We start from the raw sequence: 21,508 nt of genomic DNA on the forward strand, positions 1-21,508 counted from the left end.
TTCGAATGGGTGGTTTCTATTTCACAGGAATGTCAGTCTTTTGCATGGGCTTCCTTCTTGCCTCAGATAACGCGTCCTGCCCTGTGCATCAATTTCTGGGCAGTGGGATCTTTTTTTTTTTTTTTTAAAGATTTATTAAATTAATTTATATATTTATACAAGCACTGGGTACAGTCAGAAGCGCAGGAGGGTGAGAGAATTCACCAGAGCCAGAGCGGGGAGCAGAGCAGGCAGAAGGACCGAAGTACACTGCTGAGGGGAGCAGCGGGCGGCAGGAGAGGTCTGCGCGCCATGTGGGACCCTCCTCCGGTGGCCGGGGAGCTGCCGGGGATCGAACCGGCACTGCAGAGGCTGAGGGCAGCTTCGCAACCCAGCGCTCAACCGCTGCGCACGAGGGAGGCCCTGCAGTGGGATCTTTTTATGTAACCTCTGACCTCACATGCTGTGGCTTCATTTCTCACGTGGCTTCGTATACACACATCCTGCCCCATCACTTGGGGGCCAGCCCCAGGAGGGCAGAATTGGTGGAAAGACAGAGAAATGGAGAAGACCTTTCTCTTTCTCTCAGCAGCTTCTCTTGGAACGTAGAACATTCCTCTGTCAGAGGCCCAAGCCCTGGATTTAGGAGCAATACCCCAAAAAGGAACTTTAAGATAATACTGTTCTGTTTCATAAATATCTCTCAAATTAAGCCCCCAAATAGGTGCTTTCCCCCATTTTTTTCTTCTTCCCTTCCTTTTTTCTTTTCCAAGACTAAATGCAGTTGTTTTGGGGGGTGAAGCACAGGCTGTGGCCTCGACGCCACCTGCTCTGTGCTGTGAACCCCTGACCTTGGCCAGGTGCCTGCTGGCTGGGCTCTGGGCTGGACTTGTGACCCCTCATCTGGAGAATCAGTGAGTGGCCTCTCGGTCCAGAATTGGGGACGACAGGTAAACCTCAGAGAGATCCGAATGTGACTTGGCTGATGGCTCAGCTCCCATCTAAGATTACCCCTTGGCCTGGTGAGATACTGTCACACCTGGCTCAGGGCAGAGGCCCTCCCTGGGGCCTCCTCTGCCAGTCCTGCTGCCGGCTTATCTTGCCGCTCCACTAGCTCACTGATACTGACTCTCGGGAGGACAGTCACGGCTCTGCCGTGACACCATGGGGAGTAGTTTTTAATTGTGTTTATTAGGTTTGTTGTTATTCTTTTTAACAGCTGAATTTATGCATTAGCAAAGCTGAGCTCTAATCGGTCTGTTCTTTATGTAATTTAAGTATTCTTTTGAACAACTTGAGATGTAATTTATGTGCAGGAAACCAGAGCCATTTAAAGATTACAGTTCAGTGGCTCTGACATATGTGAGATGGTGAAACCACCACCAAAATCCAGAAGCAACTTTTCCATCACCCCAGGGAGCCTTTGCCCCCCTCAGTCCATCCTTCCCTCTCCCCGGCTGCTCACGATCCTTGATCTTCTTTATGCCCTTACAGATCAGGGACATTTCAGAAGGAGCATTTTTGCAGCTTTATGGAGGTGTAATTGACAAATGGCAATTACATGTATTTCGGCTGTACAGTGTGATGGGTTAGTGTATATATGCATTGGGGATGCTTGCCACAGTCAGGTGATCAGCATACTCATCGCCCCACCTAGTAACCATTTCTGTTTGGTGTGGAAAACACTTAGGTGGATCCTAGGTAACTCCTTTCACAAATTTCAAGTATACAGTGCGGTATTATTGATGACAGTCACCATGCTGGACACTTCGATCCCCAGAATATACTCATCTTACACCTGAAAGTTTCTACCCTTTGATCAGCATTTCTTTTTTTAAGATTTATTTATTTATTTATTTTATTTATTTATCTATTTATTTATTTATTTATTTAGACAAGCGCTGGGTACAGTCAGAAGCATGGGAAGGTGAAAGAATTCACCAGAGCCAGAGCGGGGAGCAGAGCAGGCAGAAGGACCGAAGCACACTGCTGAGGGGAGCAGCGGGCGGCAGGAGAGGTCTGCGCGCCTTGCGGGACCCTCTTCCGGTGGCCGGGGAGCAGCCGGGGATCAAACCGGCACTGCAGAGGCCGCGGGCAGCTTCTCAACCCAGCGCTCAACCGCTGCGCCACTGGGGAGGCCCTGATCAGCATTTCTTAAAACACTCCCTTGACTTGGCTTAAAGGAGCTTCCTGTGAAAACTGTCGAAAAATGACTCTACTAATTGCTCTGTCCTCAGATTTTTAAAACTAATCTATACGTCCAAATTCACATTCCTTATCCATGGGAAACAATACCTTTAATTAAAAAAAAAAATAAAGGAAGTCTTTCATAAAAGTCCTAGGCGCCTATCTGGCTTCAATCACTGTTCTCCCTCTCCCAGGTGGTGCTCTGCATATCAGTCGATATATCGCAAGACTACAGCCAAGTGGAGAATGTCATAAAACAGGTAAGAGCTGGGCTGACAGCAAGGAGCTCACCTGCCTTTTGATTGGTTCGTAACCATTGTGCTGTGTGCCTTGGCGTTGGTAAATCTTCCCTGTAAGTTTGATCATTTTATAGGTTTGGTTGATTGGCATTCATTTGCCTGAGTGAGTTTTCTTCTCTCTCTCTTAATGCCTTCTGTAATCAATTTTTCCAGGCACAAGAGAAGCTGGGCCCTGTGGACATGCTTGTGAACTGTGCAGGAATGTCAGTTTCAGGAAAATTTGAAGACCTCGAAGTTAGTAGTTTTGAAGTAAGTGAAAAGTTGGTTCTTGTGCGTTGGGTGAACATAACACTGGCGGTACAATAAGGCCACGGGCACAGGCTTTATAAACCTGCTTATGGGATAAGGTTTTGGTGCCAGTGCTGTGGCCAGTCAGCCTAGGAGTTGATGCCAGCTTCTGGGCTGTGATTTCCCCAGCTGTAAAATGGGAGCCAGTGGTGCTTCAGTGACCATCGGGGCTGGTATCAGTTGGATTAGTGCTTCCATCTTCTTTGAGCAGATTCTAGAAGTGGAATTGCTGGATCCTATGGTATTTCCATTTTTAATTTTTTGAGCAACCGCCCCACTGTTTTCCACCGAGAGCTCACCAGTCGGCCTTCCCACCGCCAACGAACGAGGATTCCCCTTTCCCCACTTGCTCGCCAGGCGGAGCACCTGGTCCCACTGGCCTTGGACCTGGTACCTCTGGCACTTCTTTCTTGTCTTTCTGATGAGGCCCTTTGGTGGGGGGCTTGGTGTGGAATATATAGTTGTGAGTGTATATAGCTGTACTCCTAACACTCAGTGTGAACCAGTGGCCCATCAGTTAAAAAAAAAAGGCAATGAACTCTCCAGTCTGACAGAGAGCCGAGATGTAAGATACCGCGGAGGTAATAAATTTAAGAGAGATTTTTGTAAGCCAGGGGATGCTGGGTTTTCGTGTCCAGTATTAGTACTTTTAACAAACAAAAAAACCTAAGAAAGTCAAAGAGTTTTCTTGTTCAATATAAATTGTATTTATATTGTATTTATTTATTTATTTACTGTGGGACCCTCGCCTGTGGCCGGGGATCGAACCGGCGCTGCAGAGGCTGCGGGCAGCCTCGCAACCCAGCGCTCAACCGCCGCGCCACCCTGGGAGGCCCTGTATTTATATTGTTAAACAAGTTTGCTGTGGAACTGCTGTGAGTCTTTTCAGCCCTGAAGAAATGAAAATGTCCTAGGGTGGTTGCATCTTGTGGGAAGCCTGTGTAGTGAAGCCACCTGCCACCGGGGCTACGGTGCAGCCTGGGCTGTCGTTGTCAAAATGTCCTTGAGCTGCTCATGACTGTACGTACAAGATGTCAGTGACAGTCAAAATAAAAACAGTAATTCTCCTCAATAGGAGATGGGTTAAGTAAGTTATCATGTGTCCCTTCAATAGGATGTTGTACGACTATTTGAAAAGATTGTGTGTGTCTATTAAAAAGAAAAAGAAACAGGCATCTGGTTTGAAATCTTTAAGTACCAAACACTTTTTCTCAGTTGGTGTTGCCTCCACCATCTGTTTCTTTACGGTCGATGGGTCCTTTATTGTAGTCACGGCTTTTGGTGTTTGACTCTGTGAAGTTCAGCTGTGCCTCTGTTGTGCGAAAGGAGACTGCTGGACCTGTGTTTATTTTTTGCTTTTGGAAGATGGTAGGAAAGTGCCCTTCACTAATTTAAGGTCAAGCCAGGGGAGTACGGAGGTCGATGGAATAATGGTGACTTACCTGGGCCTTGCGTACCTGCAGACCCTTTATCAACCAGACATAAAGGGGTGTCGTCTTGACCTGCCCACCTCTAGGTAACAGAAGGAGGTGATTTGTGTAGAGAATCAATTGGGGAAAATAGTAGCATTCTAGGCATGAAATGCATAAATGACTTAATGGGGTGGCAGGAAAATAGCGCTGTGTGTGTGTAGATGATAGACTCACCTTGACCGAATGTGGAGGACAAAGAGGAATGAGGTACAAGTGGTTGCATGTTCTGATCAGTAAATGCAAGGTTGTCAAGCTAGGACCTTGGGGAGCAGGGATTTGTGGGGCATATACTGTGAGCACAGACCACAGGAACTAAGTAAATATGTCACGGCAGGTGAATATATGTGAGTATTGCTAAGAGGAGAAAACGCCAGGCAGGTGAGATGCAGGAAGAAGTCAGAACAGAGAAGAAGCGTAATTGGAATCTTGAAGAAACTCCCTTTACTCTCAGCCTTCCGTCTCCCATTCACGCTGTGTCCTCTCTTTCATTAACAGAATACATACGTGTGCAATCAAAGTAGTCTCAGTTTGTGGCCTTGGCTCCAGTGCCAGCGCCTCTGCACCGCGGGGCGCGCCCCGGAGCCTGTCTCTCGCCCTGTTTCTGGCAGCGAGGGCCGGGGCAGGGGAAGGCGGACTTTGGCATGAGAATAAATCTGCTTCCGTCTTAGCGCTCATGGTTTCTCCTCCCAGTTCACTAGCAGCGTCAGTTTAGGGAAATCATCCTTTCCTCATCGGCTCCTCCTCAGCTCTCCTTCCGACCGCCGTGCCCGTCTGGGATCTGCGTGTCCGCCCGCCCGGGAGGCTGCGGGCCGGTCCCCTGAAGACCTCGCTTCTGCCTGGAATGGATTTTCCCTCCGTTACGTGTTTTTATTGGTTTCTTATTTTCCTTTCATCAGCGTCCACGCGTGCCTAAGATGCGGTCGGCAGGGCCTGGCCGGGCCCACGCGTCTCCTGTCGGGCCGCAGGAGGGTGAGGCCACGGAGAGCCCGGCGCCGGCTCCCTCTGCGCTTGGACCCGGAGCTGTGGCCCTGGTGGAGCCGCCCCGTGTCCCTTCACCACAGTAGACGTGGTCACGAGCACGCGCTGCCCTTCCCTTCCTGTAGCATGGCTTTCTCCGCGGCTCCCGGAGCCCCGTCTTGTGTCTTCCCGTGGGTGTTGGTGAGGGTATTTACGGTTTCGATGGGGACGGCAGGCGCTCTGCAGACATCTGTCTCCCTTTGCCTAGCTGTTCTTGCGTTTCTCTCAGCCAGTGTTGTGTAGTTTTCAGTGTGTGGGGCTCCCACATCTTTTTTTTCACTTGTTCATATTTTTTGAGGCCAGTGTCTTTTTTTTTTTTTCCATTTTAACCGCACAGTGCTCATGGCGCATGCAGAGAAGTCATTTGAGTTGGGGGCCTTGGATCTTGCTGAACTCTGTTAAATCTGCTACTGCTCATTGGATTTTCTACATCCCAGACCATGTCATCTGCAAGTTTTGCTTCTTTCGTTCCCATCTGGAGGCCCTTATTGCACAGACTCGACTTTGCAGTCTGGTGTTGACTAGAGTTGCTGAAAACAATCATCCTTGTCTTGCTCCCGAGTTTAGGGAGGGGCGTACAGTCTTTCACCAGTAAGTATGGTGGTCGCTGTAGTTTTCTTTTAATGGTGAAAAAATGCAGTTAGTCTGAGCCAGCTGGACTGAGTTTACATGCTCTCGACTGCGTTGGTAACACCCAGAGCATCCCAGTCAGGAGCCCTGGAACACGCCGCCTTCAGGTCTGACCGGGGCGAAGACCTTGGCCACATGAGTGTCATGGAGCTTCTCTCCAACCTGTGTGGTCTGGTGCCTGTTGGCCTTGACTTCTACCAAGAACACAAGTTTGTTGTCTTCTGTCTTCTCCATGGCTAAGCAGTGGCCAGAGGGACCTTGATGATGGTGTAGGGGTCAAGCCTGCTTCTTGGGTTGCCTTTGGAGTCTAAGTGTCTTACACCATTGAAAGGGGCGGGTGGTGGACAGAGGGTGATGGAAGCTGGGTGACATGCAGACTTTTTTCCTACATTTTTTAGCACCACTTTCTTGGCCTTTAAAGCTTTTGCTTTGGCTTCTGCTTTGGGCAGGGTAGGGGCTTCCTCCTTCACATTCTGTGCCATCTTTGTGAAGTTTTCTTTCTCTTTTCTTTTTGTTTCATCCAGTTAAAAATACTTACCACCTTTTTATTTTCTGCTTTAACCCTTGGGTTTTGGGAGCTGGGTGGTTTCATTTTCAAGTATTTGGGTGACTTTCCAGAAATCTTTCTCCTATAGATTACCAATTTAATAACCGTTGGGGTGAGCTGGCATACTTTGTGGGGCTGAGTCCCTGTAACTCTGTTGAGATCTGTTTCACGGCCCAGAACATGGTCTGTGCTGTAACCAGCCCACCACACCTGACAGCTGCTGTGTGGGGTGGAGTGTCCTGTGCGTGCCATCACCTTGCTGACCGAAGCGCCGCTCCAGTCTTGCTGCTTTTGTCTTCACACTTTCTAGCAATTGTTGAAAGGGGGACATTGGAACCTCTGATGATAACTGGATTTGTCTCTCTGTTTAATACAGACTCTTAGTCAGCAGTCCTGCTGTTAGCCCAAGCCCACCCTCCTGCCCCTAGAGGTTCTTGGCGCTACTTGAGCTTTTGGGGCATTCTGAGTTCTAACCCTGCTTTTCAGTTGCTCTGCCTCTTGCTAAGCATTCAGCTTTTCTGAGAATTAGCACTGTTCTTCCATTTCCAAAGTGTCCATGCTGTTATTTTCTTTGTTCTTGTGGGTTGTTGACTTAAGGAATGATTTCTCTACTGAGGGGGGTCTCTGCAGGGAGCTGAGGTAAACGTGTGCATTTGGCATGCCATCCTTTTTCAAAATTTTAGGGCATTTTTATTTAGTATCAAAAGAATACAATGAGATTAGCAGACATTTCGAAAATAAATGGCCGAGCCTAGCCCAGTCACTTGCAATTTGCTGTTTCCTTGGCTTTGCACCTGTGCACATGTACTTTGATTTAATATTTGAAATAGTTCCACCATAGTACAAATACAGTGTGTTCTCTGCTTTTTCTAGATTTTCAGATAAATATTTCTCCCCGTTGCTCCTAGTATTTCTGATCATCCTTTCTGAAAGTCACTGAATGTTCTGTCTAGTGCATGGACATTTCATGGTTGACTCAAAGTCCTTAAGGAATTGTTTGTTTTACATGAAAATCAAGCTAATACTTTTGCAAGATTTTTAATATATAAACATTTTAAAGATTCTTGGATGTTCAAGTGAAAACATGAAGGGCGAGGGAAAAATACATCCTTGGCACCTGAAAAGCTCTTCTCCATCATTAAATGAGAGCCGACAGTGGTGGAGAATTGCTGTGGGTCAGAGGCCTGGGTTTCCTGCCTCGCCTGTTTCAGTCCTTGCTGCAGGCTTGTGCGAGCTCCAGTGTTAACCCTTTTCAACTGAAGATGAGTAGAGTGTGTCACTTGGCATCATCCTGGGTCATGCAGTCACATGCCCCAAGATGACACTGTGGTCCCCAGGTCCCTGCCACCTGGTGATGTCATAGCTGCCGTGAGGTCAGAGCTTTTGACTCCAGCAGCCTCAAACACCTGTGTCATCGTGGCCTCCAAACCTAACAAAATCCAGTGCTGCTGTGCAGGTAAGAGTGCAGGTTGAATGACTGACCTGGCAGTGAAGTTAAAAGTGATAAGGGACTAGGGAGTAGAAAAGCAGTGAGGGTGCGGCTCAAAGCCCAGCATGTCCCTTCTCATCAGAGCTGTCATCCCTTAGAACAAGAACAAAGTGGCTGGAAGCTGTTAAAGATTCTGCCTCTGTCAAAGCAACAAGCACAAATGCAAGAAGGGCCTGTGTCAGCTGTGCAGAAACTTGCAATGGCCTGGGTGGGCCTAGACTCAGAAGCACCTCCCTCAGCACCATGACAACCACCACCAAGCACGAAGTTTGTTTTCAATGTTGAAAGAGAAGGCTGGACCCAACTGCCATGTTGAATTTAATGCAACCTTTGAGTGGTTTAAACCATGCGGGAATCATTACTGCATAACGAGAGTGAGTGGCACTGCTAGTAGTACTGTGGAAAGGCACCTGAAAAATTCTGGGAAATTAAATGAACTGATTGTGGAGGGACATTACTTGCCAGAACAAGTCTTCAACATGGATGAAACCCTCCTGTTAAGGAAAGAGATATCTGGAAAGACTTCCATCCTTAAGATCAAGTGAATGCCAGGTTTTAAGACTTTAAGGAGGGCAGTCTTGCCCAGGCGCCATGTTGCAGGCTGCAGGTGAAAACTGCAGGCTGCAAAGGATCTGGTACAGTGAACCCCGAGGCTTTCAGGCCTGTCGGTCAGCACCGCTGTCGGCACACTGCAGGAGCCGTAACAAGTCGTGGGGACCCGGCTCCTTCCGAGACGCCCTCCTGAATTGCTATGCCAGCAAAGAAGAGCGGAAAGTAGTGCTTATTATTGATAATGCTCTTGGACATCTTTTTATCAGTGAGCTTCATCCCAATTAGAAAGAAGTGTTTCTCCAAACACTGCCTCTTTGATTCAACCAATGGACAAGGAGTTATGGCAGCTTTTTTAAAATATATAAACCCTGCAGTAGGTGCCAGTGACATGGAACGTAATCAGGAAAACCCAGCACTTTCCTCCTCCATAAGAGGATACCGTGAGAAAGGTGTAGATGCTTGACCTGTTGGAGACCCCCTCTTTCCCCATCCCCAAGTTCCCCTGGAAAGGATCACCCATCCACTGAATCCTCTGGGGTCCAGGGACTCAAAGGTGCTCAGGAGAACACAAAGACCCATCCGGCACCTTTCAAGTGAAGAAAAGGTGGCAGGTAAGGGTGGGACTGGGAGAGAGGAAATAACCCACAGCTCCAGTCCCCAGTCAGGCTGAGGTCAGAGTCTCCTGTTCTGCGCCTGTGTTTCTAGGGGAGATCAGGCGGGGTGACCCCGTGACCCTGGCTTCTGTGCGGTCGGCCCGTTGTTCACGGGAAGTGGCCAGGTGTCAAGTGTCTGGGATCTTAATGTTTAATTTCAAAATATTTCTTTCCACCACTTACCCACCTGCCTCTTAAACTCGGAAACTCTGCTTCCCTTGCAGTGTCTGCTCGTTTATAATTATTTTGCTTTATCAGTTCCATCTGCTTTGATTTCTTACCTTGCTCAGATACGTGAACTTGTCCAGTAGCTGTCTTCATCTTTCTGACTTGGTCTGCGCCGTGTCATTCCCTCCAGCTCCTGCCATCTTGTCGTAAATGGCCACATCTCATTCTCCTTGTAGCTGAGTCACTTCACCTCGTGTGGATAGACACACCTTCCTAACCCAGCCCCGTCGGTGGGTACGTAGGTTGCTTCCACGTCCTGCCTGTTGTAACTAATGCTTGTTGTAAGCATCATGGAGCAGAAACATTTTAGAGTAGATGGTTGCATATTCCTCAGATAGACACCCCCAAACATCCATTTTTAGTTTTATTTTTTAAATGCAAACATCAGCTTTAATGGCAACAACATCGATGCTTTGAATTAAACTTAGAGACCTGGATGGGGACTGGACTTGCATCCACAAGCAAAGGGCTCAACATTTGGGAGGAAGAGAGAACAAGGAAAATGAAGGCACAAATCGCATAGCTAGAACTGGCTTTTGCCTCCAGCAATTGGCACCCAAACACTTGGAGGCTGCAATTAGCACAGGGAGAGTGTGCCATAAAGTCTGATTAAAAAAAAAACAAACAAACTTGGAGACCTGATTTTTTTTAGCGACCTAGACTATGTCATTGGTGTTTTCCTGTAGAGGAAATGGTTTGGCAGGGAGGGTGGTTCTTACATGTGCATTGCAGCTTATTCTTGTACATTTTTAGATTTTTTAAGGTAAGTCCAGACCACTTTGCCAGATGGCTGCTCCAGTTCACATTCCCACCAGCCTGAGTTAAAGCTCCTCTTTTTTGCATCTGCTCCAGCACTTATTACTGGAGGTCTTTTTAATGAACACCATTCTCATGGGTGTGAGATGCCATCTCCCTGGGGTTTTGACTTTCATCTTCCTTGTTGAAAGTGATGATGAGCATTTTGAGGACGGATAGCTACTGCTAAGGCCTATGACCTGGGACGACCTTTGCCCGGCCTACTGGGCAGCTGAGGATGACTCTGATGCAGTTCCGGAAGGATGACATCATCATGTGCATCCAGATCCTAGCTTGGACTTGGGGTGAGCTCACCAATGAGTGTGGGAACAACATCTGGAGAAGACACTCAACGTGTTTGTCCGTGACGTCAAAGGGTTTGCTGAGGATGGGGTGACGCAGAAATCATCAAGGCCTGCGGAGATAGCAAGCACCTTCCACCCCTTGGGGTGAGGAGGACATTGAGGAGCACCTGCAGGAGGTTCCTGGGGAACAGACGATGAGGGACAGGAAGGCATTGCTGAGGGAAAGGCGAGAGCCAAGGCAGATGCAGGGGAAGGGAAAGAACCCCAAGAAAAATTCACAGCGAGGGGGTTAACAGAGCCTTTGCAGGCCTCAACAGGTCCCTTAAAAAGTCTGGAAATGTGGGCCCCTAACATCAAAAGTTTTTTTTTTTTTTTTAAAGATTTATTTATACATACAAGAACTGGGGTACAGGCCAGAGGCGTGGGGGTGTGATTGGATTCACCAGAGACAGAGTGGGGAGCAGAATCGGCAGACTGACTGAAATACACTGCTGAGGGGAGCAGCGGGCAAGACAGAAGAGCTCTGCTGCGCCATATGGGTAGCTCCCTGGCCAGCTGGGGATCGAACTTGTGCTGCAGAGGCTACGGATTGCTTCATAGTGAGGTGCTTAACCCCTTGCGCCACCAGGGAGGCCCCCAAAAGTTTTTTTTTTTTTTAATAGAGTTAAAATGTTCATGGCGTACAAGTAAAAAGTTAAAATGTTCATGGCGTACAAGCAAATGTATGATGAAAAAAGAGGAACTAGCCAAGAAGATCATCATGAATATGCTTCTGGAAAACATGATGACTCTAAAAGAGCCTCAGGCAGGTCCTTCAGATGTGTTCCAGAAGAAGGCTTCGTTTCCATGGTGATGAGACCTCCATGCAGGTTACTGCCAAAGAAGACCCTCCCGCAGGAGGAGGTGTGGAGGTGGACATGGTGATATTAACCCCACCCTGCGTGGGCCTGGGCTGCGTGTGTGGGTGTCTTAGTTTTTAACACACAGAAAATTAAGTAAAATAATGTCTGATAATTTTAGTAGGAAGAACTTAGAGACTATAAGGCTATGCACAAAAAATATTTTTGTAAAGCTGTACGTGTTTGTGTTTTAAGCTGTGTGTTATTACAGAAGAGTCAGAAGGCTTAAATAGTAAGAAGTTTCTCAAGTACAAGAAGTTACGGTAAGCTAAGGTTAATTTGTTGTTGAAGAAAGAAATCTTTTTAGTTGTGTTGCCTAAGTATCCAGTGTTTATAGAATATGTAGTGTCCACTCCGGTCCTCGGCCTTCTCACCCTCTCCCTCACCCAGCAACGCCCAGTTCTATAAGCTTCATTTATGTTGAGCGCCCTGTACAGGTGCATCATTTTTATCTTTTATACTCTTTTTTTTTTTTTTCTTCTGGCCTTTTCCATCTGTTTCGATACCCAGATCTCTTTGTGTTACAGTTGCCCGCACTGTTCAGTAACAGGATGTGCAGGCTTTTGACCCAGGCGCCATCAGCCAGGTGGCCTAGGTGTGCATTCCCACAGGGTGAGGTTGTCCAAGCCATGCCTTTCTCAGAATGCACCCGTCTTCGATAAGGCATCGGTGTCACAGCAAAAGCTGGAGCCAAGGCTGTTAACCGCTGTGCTAGTCTCTTTGTGGTCTTTCTTTAGCTTAGAACAAATAGGACTGGAACTATTTGGAAATTGCCTTGCAAAAAAGCATTCTCTGCAATGCACATATACTTCTTAGCAGCAGAAAACTGATTCTGACCTGTTTCAGCATCTCTATACCACGGCCCCTCAGAGAATGCAGGACGAAATAGGCTTCATCACGGTGCTGCTGGGAGCCTGTGGTCATTCAGTCACTCAGATTCATAGAGCAGGCAGTTCGGGGCTTCCTTGGAAGAACTCAGGTCTGGAAAGCAGAATCCCCATGAGCGGGGCTGGGGTCTTGCTCACACTTGTGGCCTTTCTTTCCCTGCAGAGACTGATGAGCGTCAACTACCTGGGCAGCGTGTACCCCAGCCGGGCCGTGATCACCACCATGAAGGAGCGCCGAGTGGGGCGGATCGTGTTTGTGTCCTCCCAGGCAGGGCAGCTGGGGCTGTTCGGGTTCACAGCCTACTCGTCCTCCAAGTTTGCCATCAGGGGCTTGGCCGAAGCTTTGCAGATGGAGGTAAAGCTCTGTTCAGTTTTTTATTTATTTCTCTCCACTCGACAGTAGACGCCTCTTTTGCGGGTAGCTCCTTTACACGTGTCGTGTTAAATCAGAGATTTGTGCTTCGACATTAGTGAAAGTGAATTGACCCACCCTCTGCGTTTAGTTTCCATTTGTCGTGGTAGAACGGTGATAGTTATGACAGATGCAGAATGGTCGTGAGGGATTTGCTTGTTTAATATACAAAGTGCTGTTAGTAGCTTCATAGTGCTGTCGGACTGACGCCGTGTGAGTATGCGTGAGGTTTACCGGGTGCTTTGTTCAGTAGAGGTGTTTTCTCCGTGTGCTGCGAGGTGGGCATCTTGTCACACTGGGGGTGCTTAGAGAGCCTCATATGTATCCAGAATCACATGCTGCAAAGGGCAAGGGAACGTTCTTTCAGTTGCTGTATACACTGCGGGAAGCTGGACACTGCACGGTGATGTTGCAAGCCCAGGAGAGAATTCAGTTCAAGATCTGTCTTACGGGAAGTGTGTGGTCTGGGGTCCTGTTGGGGACTTAGATAAAAGGTCAGGAAAAAAAAATTTCTGTAAAGGAAAATAGTAAATATTTCAGTCTTTGAGGGCCAGACAGTGTCTCTCACAATAACTCACGACTCCCCTGGTGGCAGGGAGGCGGCCACATGCCACAGGTAAATGAACAGGTGAGGCTGTGTGGCTGTGCGGGGGAGGCGACCAGAGAGGAAGAGGATGTGTGTGTGTGTGTGTGTGTGTGTGTGTGTGTGAGAGAGAGAGAGAGAGAGAGAGAGAGAGAGAGAGATGGATGGGTGAGGGGTCCGCCATGTCATTATGGATGGGAACTAGACCTTGGTGGCGTGATCATGCTGTAGAATGCACAGATGTCAATTTATGTTATAGACCAGTATTACGCCAAGAAAAATTTATTAATAAGAAAAGAAAAAGCAGGGCCTCCCTGGTGGCTTAAGGGGTTAAGATGCAACCTATGAAGCTGTCCGCAGCCACTGAAGCATGTGTTTGATCCCCGGCCAGGGAGCAACCCACACGGCACAGCAGACCTCTCCTGCCTTGCCCGCTGCTCCCCTCAGCAGTGTATTTCAGTAGATTCACCTGTTCTGTTCCCCACTCTGTCTCTGGTGAGTCATCTCACCCCCCACACCTCTGGCCTGTACCCCAGTTCTTGTATGCATAAATAAATAAATCTTGGGAAAAAAATTAAAAAAGAAAAAGCAGGTAGATGGCCAGACTTGGCCTCTGCACGATAGTTTGCTGCCCTTGCTTTTGAAAATCCCCTGGAGAAGCGCCAGTGGTATGTGGCACTGGCACAGCTGTCCAGATGCTGGGCGAGTTTCGGGGTCCAGAGGGTGCTCAGGCCAGAGGCAGACTCCTGATGTGCCACCTGGGGACCGGCAGACGGGGGACCTTCTCATCCCGACAGGACCCGGCTGTACATGTCCTTCCCATCAGCTCGCCCGTCGTCTTCCTCGCTGGCAGGTCACCCCAGGCGGGCTCAGCCAGCTCGGCAAGGATATGAAATCTCAGATGAGAACGCCTGTGTGTCTTCTGTCATTTTTCCCTTGCAAAGCTCCGATGTGCATCGCCATTTTTATTTTTATAACAACTCGAGAGATGGGAGGCAGATGTTGTGATGCCACCTTGCAGGTCATAAAGCTCAGTTTTCCACGAGTTCCTCGACTTGCTCCTCTCTTGTGCCGCCCGAGGAGTGACCTTAATTCAGGTCAGGATGTGCTTGATCCATCTGGCTGCTCGCCCTAGCCCTTCACTTTGGCCTTAAAACCTGGTCGGTCCAGAGGTCCTTAGGGAAGGGCAAATCTGCTCATTAGGGTTTTTTTCTCCCTGCGTCTGATCCTGCACAACCACTTCAGGAGTCGCTGGTTGGGGCGCAGCGCGTGACCTGGGCGGCCTGCTCCACTTGGGTCACCAGAGATGTTAACAGAGAAGGGGAGGGAAGGCGCTGCCGGTGCAGACAGCCCCGAAGCCTCCTGGTCACGAGGTGATTTGCAGCCGCAGGAAGCCCGGGCCGGCCAGACGTGGCTCCAAGCTCGGCAGCCATTAAAAATGTCCCCCTGTAAGCAACAACTAAAATGAACAAGAACCATGAAAAATAGGTTTTGGGGCAAGTAAATTCAATAACCAAAGTCGAGTGTGTTCTTGGTAGAAGCGACAGTCCTTGTTTCCCTCCAAGCTGAGGGTGTTGTGTTTCTGAAGCCCGGGGAAGCCAGTCTGTTTGGGCAAAGCGATTGTGTTTTCACAATGGAGTCGCTAATAGAATTGCTCCAGAGCTAAGTCCCTTTCGTAATCCTTTTCGGTTTAATTAGCTCTTAAGTCTTCCTGTCTTCCCCACCCAGTGCCCCCGCACTACAAGCAGGACCCTAGAAGCGGGTTATGTACAATGAGTAACTTTGAAGGGATGCTTTGTTGGCATTTTTTTTTCAGCTGAGGCTTTTTAGGTGCAACTATATCATCAAAAGAATTTTAAAGTTAATCATTTTGGACAGTGGACTTTTGAGGTGGGTGGTTGCTGAAGATTTGGTAGCGCAGACAAAAGAAAACTCGGTGGTCTCCTTTCTACCCCTCCAGTCCTGATCCCGCGCCCCCTCCATCTTTCCCAGCTTGGTCTGAAAGAGCTTGCATTCGGGAGCCTTCTGTCTCCGGCTCTGAGCTCTCCAGCCCCCTCCCGTCCAGTGGGTGAGGAAGACACATCTACCTTGGGGTTATTTTGATGACAGATCAGTTCATAAGCCAGTGGTCATCTTCCTGATTGAGGGCGAGCCAGATGACGGAGAGGACACCGGGAGGGAGTGGGCAGAGAATGGGCCCCACAGGGCCACCGAGGGGCAGGCAGGGCAGGAAGCCCTGGGTCGCATGGCCCCGGGAGAGTGGGGCTGGCTGGAAGCCGGCGTTGTCTTGGGCGAGGACAGGCGAAGCCAACCTCGCTTCCTCTTCTGGCGTTAGGGGATCGGTAGCTTAAAGGAAGGTGAAGATAGTTTAGTGTATTTAGATCGCAGCAAATTATTTGGCCAAGAGTTTCCAAAGACCTTAAGCTTCGGGACGGCGGGGATTCTGTTTAGTTCACTTCCTTCTGCTTTATTCTTGGGAGGGTACTGGCACACGCAGTCCCTGGGTAAGTGTCTTGGGATGAACAGCTGAGACGGTCAGGCTGCTCACCTGGGGCCACCTGAACATAGGCTGAGATGATTATTTGGGTTCATGATTGCACAGAGGCTCCCAGCCTGGTTTCCCCCAACCCCAACCCCAACCGCCTGTGTTCTCAGCCCAGGAGAAGATTGTTCTGAGTCCTCACTTAATGGGGACCTGGGATAGGGGCGCGGCACAGAAACCACCGTGTCTGAGGAGTCTGCTCAGGCCTCCCCTGGCCGGCCTCTTAGGCTTTTCTTGCTGCTGTTTTCCTCGGGTCTCTGCACAACAGAGGGCAGGCCTATGGGGGGAACTGTTTTTTTTTTTTTTTTGATGGTTTCTTTTTTAAAAGATTTATTTATTTATTTATACAAACACTGGGTACAGTCAGAAGCGCGGGAGGGTGAGAGAATTCACCAGAGCCAGAGCTGGGAGCAGAGCAGGCAGAAGGACCGAAGTACACTGCTGAGGGGAGCAGCAGGCGGCAGGAGAGGTCTGCGCGCCATGTGGGACCCTCACCGGCAGCCGGGGATCGAACCAGCTACAGAGGCTGCGGGCAGCTTCGCAACCCAGCGCTCAACCGCTGCGCAGGCCGGGGTCGGGGGGTGGGGGGTCAGTTTTTAAAGTTACCATCTCAAAAGCAAGTGGAAGAGAAAGTGCTTGCTCATCAGCCTCCCTGGCCCCAGTCCCGGCTGTTCATGAGCAGAGCTGGACCTTGAAGCTACATGCCCGTAGGTGCCAAGTTGGGGAGCTCTCACGCCAGCCCCAAACAGCAGTGCACCTTCCAGGAACTTCTGCTCAGGTGCCTCTGACACCCCTCCCCCCGGGCACAATTGCTCATCCCAGAGGGATTGGGGAGAGAAGGCTGTCATCGAGGGTGCCCAGGCCACTCTGGCTGTGGGTGAGGGAGCAGGAGTCCTCTGCCGGCTCTTGGTGCCCCCACTGCCTGTCACTTCCCTCTCCCAGGACTTCTTCATGGAGTCTGAACAGGAGGCCAATAGCCAACCAAAGTCATGGCAGAGATTTTATTCCCTTATCTTATTGTATTTTTTTTTTACCCTCCCCCCTTGTATTTTCTTTTTTAATTGAGGTAACGTTGGTCTATAACTCTGTATATGATTTGGGGGTACAGGTCCACACCTGGGTTTTTAAAAAAGGAATTATAATGCTTTTAATCTTTTTTTTAATTGTTTATTTTTGGACAGTGTTTGATTTCTCCCCTCATGTGTAGTCCCCAGAATTTTGCCATCACCCTAACACCTGTGACCATTTTGTGCTTGTCTCTCCTCTGTTTTGACACCTCTCGCTCTCCCTCCTCTGCTGAATGCCTCACAGCTACAGTTTGCCTGCAAGTTTTGTCTTTTTCGTGATCCTTTGGCTTCCCTATATTCCCCCTGTAAGTGAGACCATCTGATATTTTTCTTCTTCCTTCTCACTTCTTTCACTTAGTCCCTCCCAGCGCCATCCATGTGGCCACAAATGGCATGACTTTATCTTTTTTGATTGCTGAGTTATATTCCACCATGCAAACATACCACGTCTTCTTGATCCATTTGTCTGTTTGGGGCATTTACGTTGTTTCCAACTGTTTAGTGTCGTGAGCAATCAGGGCAGGATTAGAGCAGGGAGCAGAGCCGCTCCAACATGGGGACCGTGGGAAGGGTGGTGTGTCTTGGTTGATCAGCAGGTGACTCTTATGGAATTCTTGGGGGTGTGTTTATGGCAGGACAGTTAAGTGTGGGGCCTGGTGGTGAGGTAAACAGGTCTCAGCACCTGTTCTTACACTTGGAGAAGCAGGTGGAGTTCCAGAGAGGGGAGGGAGATGTGAAGAGAAGCAGGGGCAGGGGGTGGGGGCCAGTTTTCCCATGTAAATAAGGATTGAGTTTGTCTGCAGGGGATGTGCTTCCCTGGTGGTGTGATTGGGGGTTCCGGCCCAGGGGCAGAATCCTGTTTGTGGGTTCTGCAGAAGGAATCTCTCCTGACTCCCTATGGCATTGGCTCCATAAGGAATTGCAGAATAGGCAGACATCTTGGTGCAAGGTGTAATTCTGTGCCTGGGTTTGGGGAGGCACAGCCAGGGCGGGGGCAGGGGTTGGGTGATCTCAATACTCGTGGCTAAAATCATCAGAAAAGCTTGATGCATGGTCTGAGGGTGGAGAGGCGGCCCTCCCTTTGCCCTGAACACCCGACTGGGGCACAGTGGGTGGGAAAAGAGACAGAAGGCCCTAAGCCCTGTCTGCTTTCCTCCTGGACAGCTCCCAGGGTCTCCGCCCGGCCAGTGGCAGTGGGAGAAACACAGGAGGGGGATTTCATTCCTGGGGTCAGCTGTTTTCTGGAGTGGAGGCTGGCTGAACTTTGTTGCCTTCTTCTAAATAATCTTCTGGGGCAGGAGTTTGCCGACTCAGTCAGTGGCGGTTCACATTGGCCTCGTTACCGCTTGAGAAAACCAGGCCAGTGTCTATGAGGGATGCCAGCCGCCAGTGCAAGTTGGTAAGGGAGGGTGCAGGATTGCCTCTGTCACTGAAGCGGCGCGTGTCCTTTCTGCACTGCAGGTGAAGCCATATAATGTCTACATCACAGTTGCCTACCCGCCAGACACCGACACCCCTGGTTTTGCAGAAGAAAACAAGACAAAGGTGAGCATTCCTCTGCACCCCATTTTGAGTCTCTGTATGGTGAACCCCTCTTCTGAATTTGTCTTTCCAGCTGCCAGCCCATCTTATTTTTCATAAGTCAGCAACCGAGTTCCTGTCAATTTGTGTACTAACTGGAGGCCTCTAAACTTTCTGGAACATTCATTTGAAATCTTGGGGAATGCAGCCCTATTTTCAAAGAATATGCTTTTTGCTACTATCATTGAAACCTTATTTAATTAATTAGGGTTTTTTTTTTTCTGATCGAGGGTACAGTTTTTAATTAGTGCCATGATATTCTTGAAAAATAGCATTCTCTCCCTTGAACTGAAGTACCTGGCTACTGGTTGATTGTCTCCACTGGGTGGTTTAAGGGGCACCCCAGACAGCAGGCCTTGAAGGCTGGTCCTGATCCCATCCCTCACACCACACACCCAGCTGACCTATAGATCTTCCTGGCTCCATCTCAGAACACATTTCCAGTCCTGCCTTTCATTTCTTTAACTGCACGTGTTACTACCACCCTCCTGGCAAGAGTCACTGGTATTTTTACCTGAACCACCACTGAAGCCTTCAAATGACCTGCTTTTGTTTACAGCCTCAGGGGTCTCTTCTTCCTAAAGTAGCTAGTGAACCTTTAAAAGCCTAAGTTGGATCATGTCACCTGCCTGGTCAAAACCCTTTTGTGTAAAACAAAAACACCCCCATAGACCCAAAACCAGTGCAATAGAATGTTCTGGAGTGAAAGCAACATTCTGTCTCTGTACTCTCCAATGTGGTGACCACATTGGAAACCTGGCTAGTGGGACTGAGACATGGAATATTAAATTATGTTCGGTTTTAACTAATTGAAAACGAATTGGTAGTGGCTGTGTGTCCTGCTGTGGGAAATACTACTGTTTTGCTATTTGCATTGTATTTCCTAAGATTTTCACTTACTTTCACATCTTTTTGCTGGTGACATACACACATGTGCTCAAAAATTCCTTAATTAGGAGTTTCAAAATGACAGTAAAAAACAAAAAGCAAAGAAAGTGGCTTAGAACAGCATCTGGAGGTGTCCAAGGTCCCCTGTGGCCACCTGCCCACATGTCTTCTGCTCAGTCTCGTCCCTTCTGCTCCTCGAGCTCATGTTTCCATCTCTGCCTGGACATCGCCGCAGGACACCCCTGGCCCTCTGTGTCTCCAGTAGCACTGCCCGGTTGCTCACTATCCCCTTCTGTGGCTTCCCTTTTCTCCCTGGTCTTGTCACCACTGGACCTTCACATTACATGTCGGGGGGGTTGTCAGTCATCCGGAGCCCAACAAGCTTTGCACTTTGTTCACAGGGGCCCTTTCTACCTTGTCACAAGTAGTGTCTGAGCAAACGGACACAGAAGTGGGGGAGAAAGGAATGGGTCAGAACTTGCTCCCCCCAGCACGGGCTTTGATTGCTTTTGTTCTGACAGTATTGCTTCATAATTGTGAATCACAGTGATGTAAGAATCAGGACTTCATTCGCTCTGGGCTGTATGCTTGCAGAGAGATGTGTGTGACTTGGAAGTTTTACCTCCTTCCTGTTTTACTTTGACTGGACCGCTTTTAAAATTACTGCTGTCTCAAAGAAATAAATTTAAGCCAAATGTCCTGCCTTGGAGTAAGCAGGGATCTGGTACACAGACTCATGACATTTGCTAAGCTGTCCTTTAGTTAGAAGCCAAAGCTGACAAAGGGGGTGATTTCCCTGCGAGGACTGCATTCTGTTGTTGAGTTGGGTTTTTCCCCTCCAGTCAAGTGTGGGAGACTCTTCCAGTAAACAGAAGGTGGCCTTGGTCTGGGAGCCACATAGGGGGCGCACACGGGCTTTTGAGTCTGCTGCGTGTCTGGCCCCGTCCCGTTGCGCCAGCTGGTGTTCGGGAAGACTTAGGTGGTGGCACCTTCAAGAGGGCCTTTCTCTTAATTCAGGTTCATCAAGAGCGGTCTGATTTTTATGAAGTGTGCTGCTTTTCTATTTTAAGAAAGCACATTCTGGTTTTTATTTCATTTAATTTCTTCACGCCTACATGGTGAATCAAATGTATGGTTTTGTGCAGTTTAAGACTTTCATTTTGAAACTTCTCATTGAAACCCCGTCTTCAGGAATTTTGGGGCACATGTGTGCACATCACCAGCAAGAAGATGCAAAAGTAAATGGAGAAAGACCCCACCCGCCAAGACATTAGGAGTAAAATGCAAATAGCAAAAAAAGAAAAAAGAAAAAAATAGCAAATGCGCAAATAAAATGCAAATAAGCAGACAGGCAGGGATGTTCAGAGAAGGGAGAGAGAAATTATTGCCAGTTCAGCATTCAGGGGAGGCGTTTTGAGCTAAGTAACCACCGAGAGGGACCTTGGACAACTTTTGAAGAACAAAGGCCCAGATTTGGGGTCTGACGCTTTGGCCTGCAGCAGACACGGAGCCGGGCCGGGGCCCTCTTGGTGTCTCCTCTTCCTTCTCTCTCTCCTGGCCTCTGCAGGCCCCTTTGGAGATCCTGGCCATAAGAGCACCTGCTCAGCAGGTGTGGGCAGGCTGTGGGGTCTGCGAGCACCCCCAGGCAGGTGACTCCAGCACCAAGGATTCAGCTGGTGGTGTGGTGTTCTCACTCCAGCCCTCTGGGCCTCCCTGGAGCTAAGACCATGGAGGACCACGTCCTGCAGAGTGGCCAGGGCCCCTCACGTTAGCGGCTGGGCTGCATTTTATACAGTCACCAGGTAGACATGAACTTAGACTCCAGGTGGATTCTAAAATAGGCATCTTCTCAAAGATGGAAACTGGAATTGCTTATAACCGAGAGGGGGCTGTCAGAGTTACTTATTTCTAAATGTGACAATCAATGATGGTACCGATAAGTCCATGTTTTCCCACTTTTAGCCTTTGGAGACTCGTCTTATTTCTGAGACCACGTCTGTTTGCAAACCAGAACAGGTGGCCAAACAAATTGTGAAAGATGCCATAGTAAGTACAATCCTTGTTTTGTTTTCGGGGTGCGTGCTTGTAGCACCATGTTTCTGAAAAGACATTTGTCCCAGGACTGATTCCCAAACATAAAGACCAGTGTTACGTCCCTCAGATGCGTTGCACCTTATACTTGATTTTACTTTTCTTCCCTTGGATGCT

The 21,508-nt window shown here is 48.8% G+C and overlaps 1 protein-coding gene across 1 annotated transcript in view; it reads left to right on the plus strand.

Moving 5' to 3' along the window:
* The window catches only part of KDSR (3-ketodihydrosphingosine reductase), a 33,515-nt gene that overhangs the window by 9,196 nt on the left and 2,811 nt on the right, over positions 1 to 21,508 (plus strand). Inside the window, exons 4-8 of the mRNA XM_037508439.2 lie at positions 2,361 to 2,426; positions 2,619 to 2,714; positions 12,391 to 12,582; positions 18,293 to 18,376; positions 21,263 to 21,346. Of these exons, the coding sequence (XP_037364336.1) occupies positions 2,361 to 2,426; positions 2,619 to 2,714; positions 12,391 to 12,582; positions 18,293 to 18,376; positions 21,263 to 21,346 (522 nt within the window). The remainder of the gene's footprint in view (positions 1 to 2,360; positions 2,427 to 2,618; positions 2,715 to 12,390; positions 12,583 to 18,292; positions 18,377 to 21,262; positions 21,347 to 21,508) is intronic.

This window comes from Talpa occidentalis, unplaced genomic scaffold (assembly GCF_014898055.3).
Source record: "Talpa occidentalis isolate TD23 unplaced genomic scaffold, MPIMG_talOcc4v2.1 talOcc4.13, whole genome shotgun sequence".
Taxonomy (NCBI): domain Eukaryota; kingdom Metazoa; phylum Chordata; class Mammalia; order Eulipotyphla; family Talpidae; genus Talpa; species Talpa occidentalis.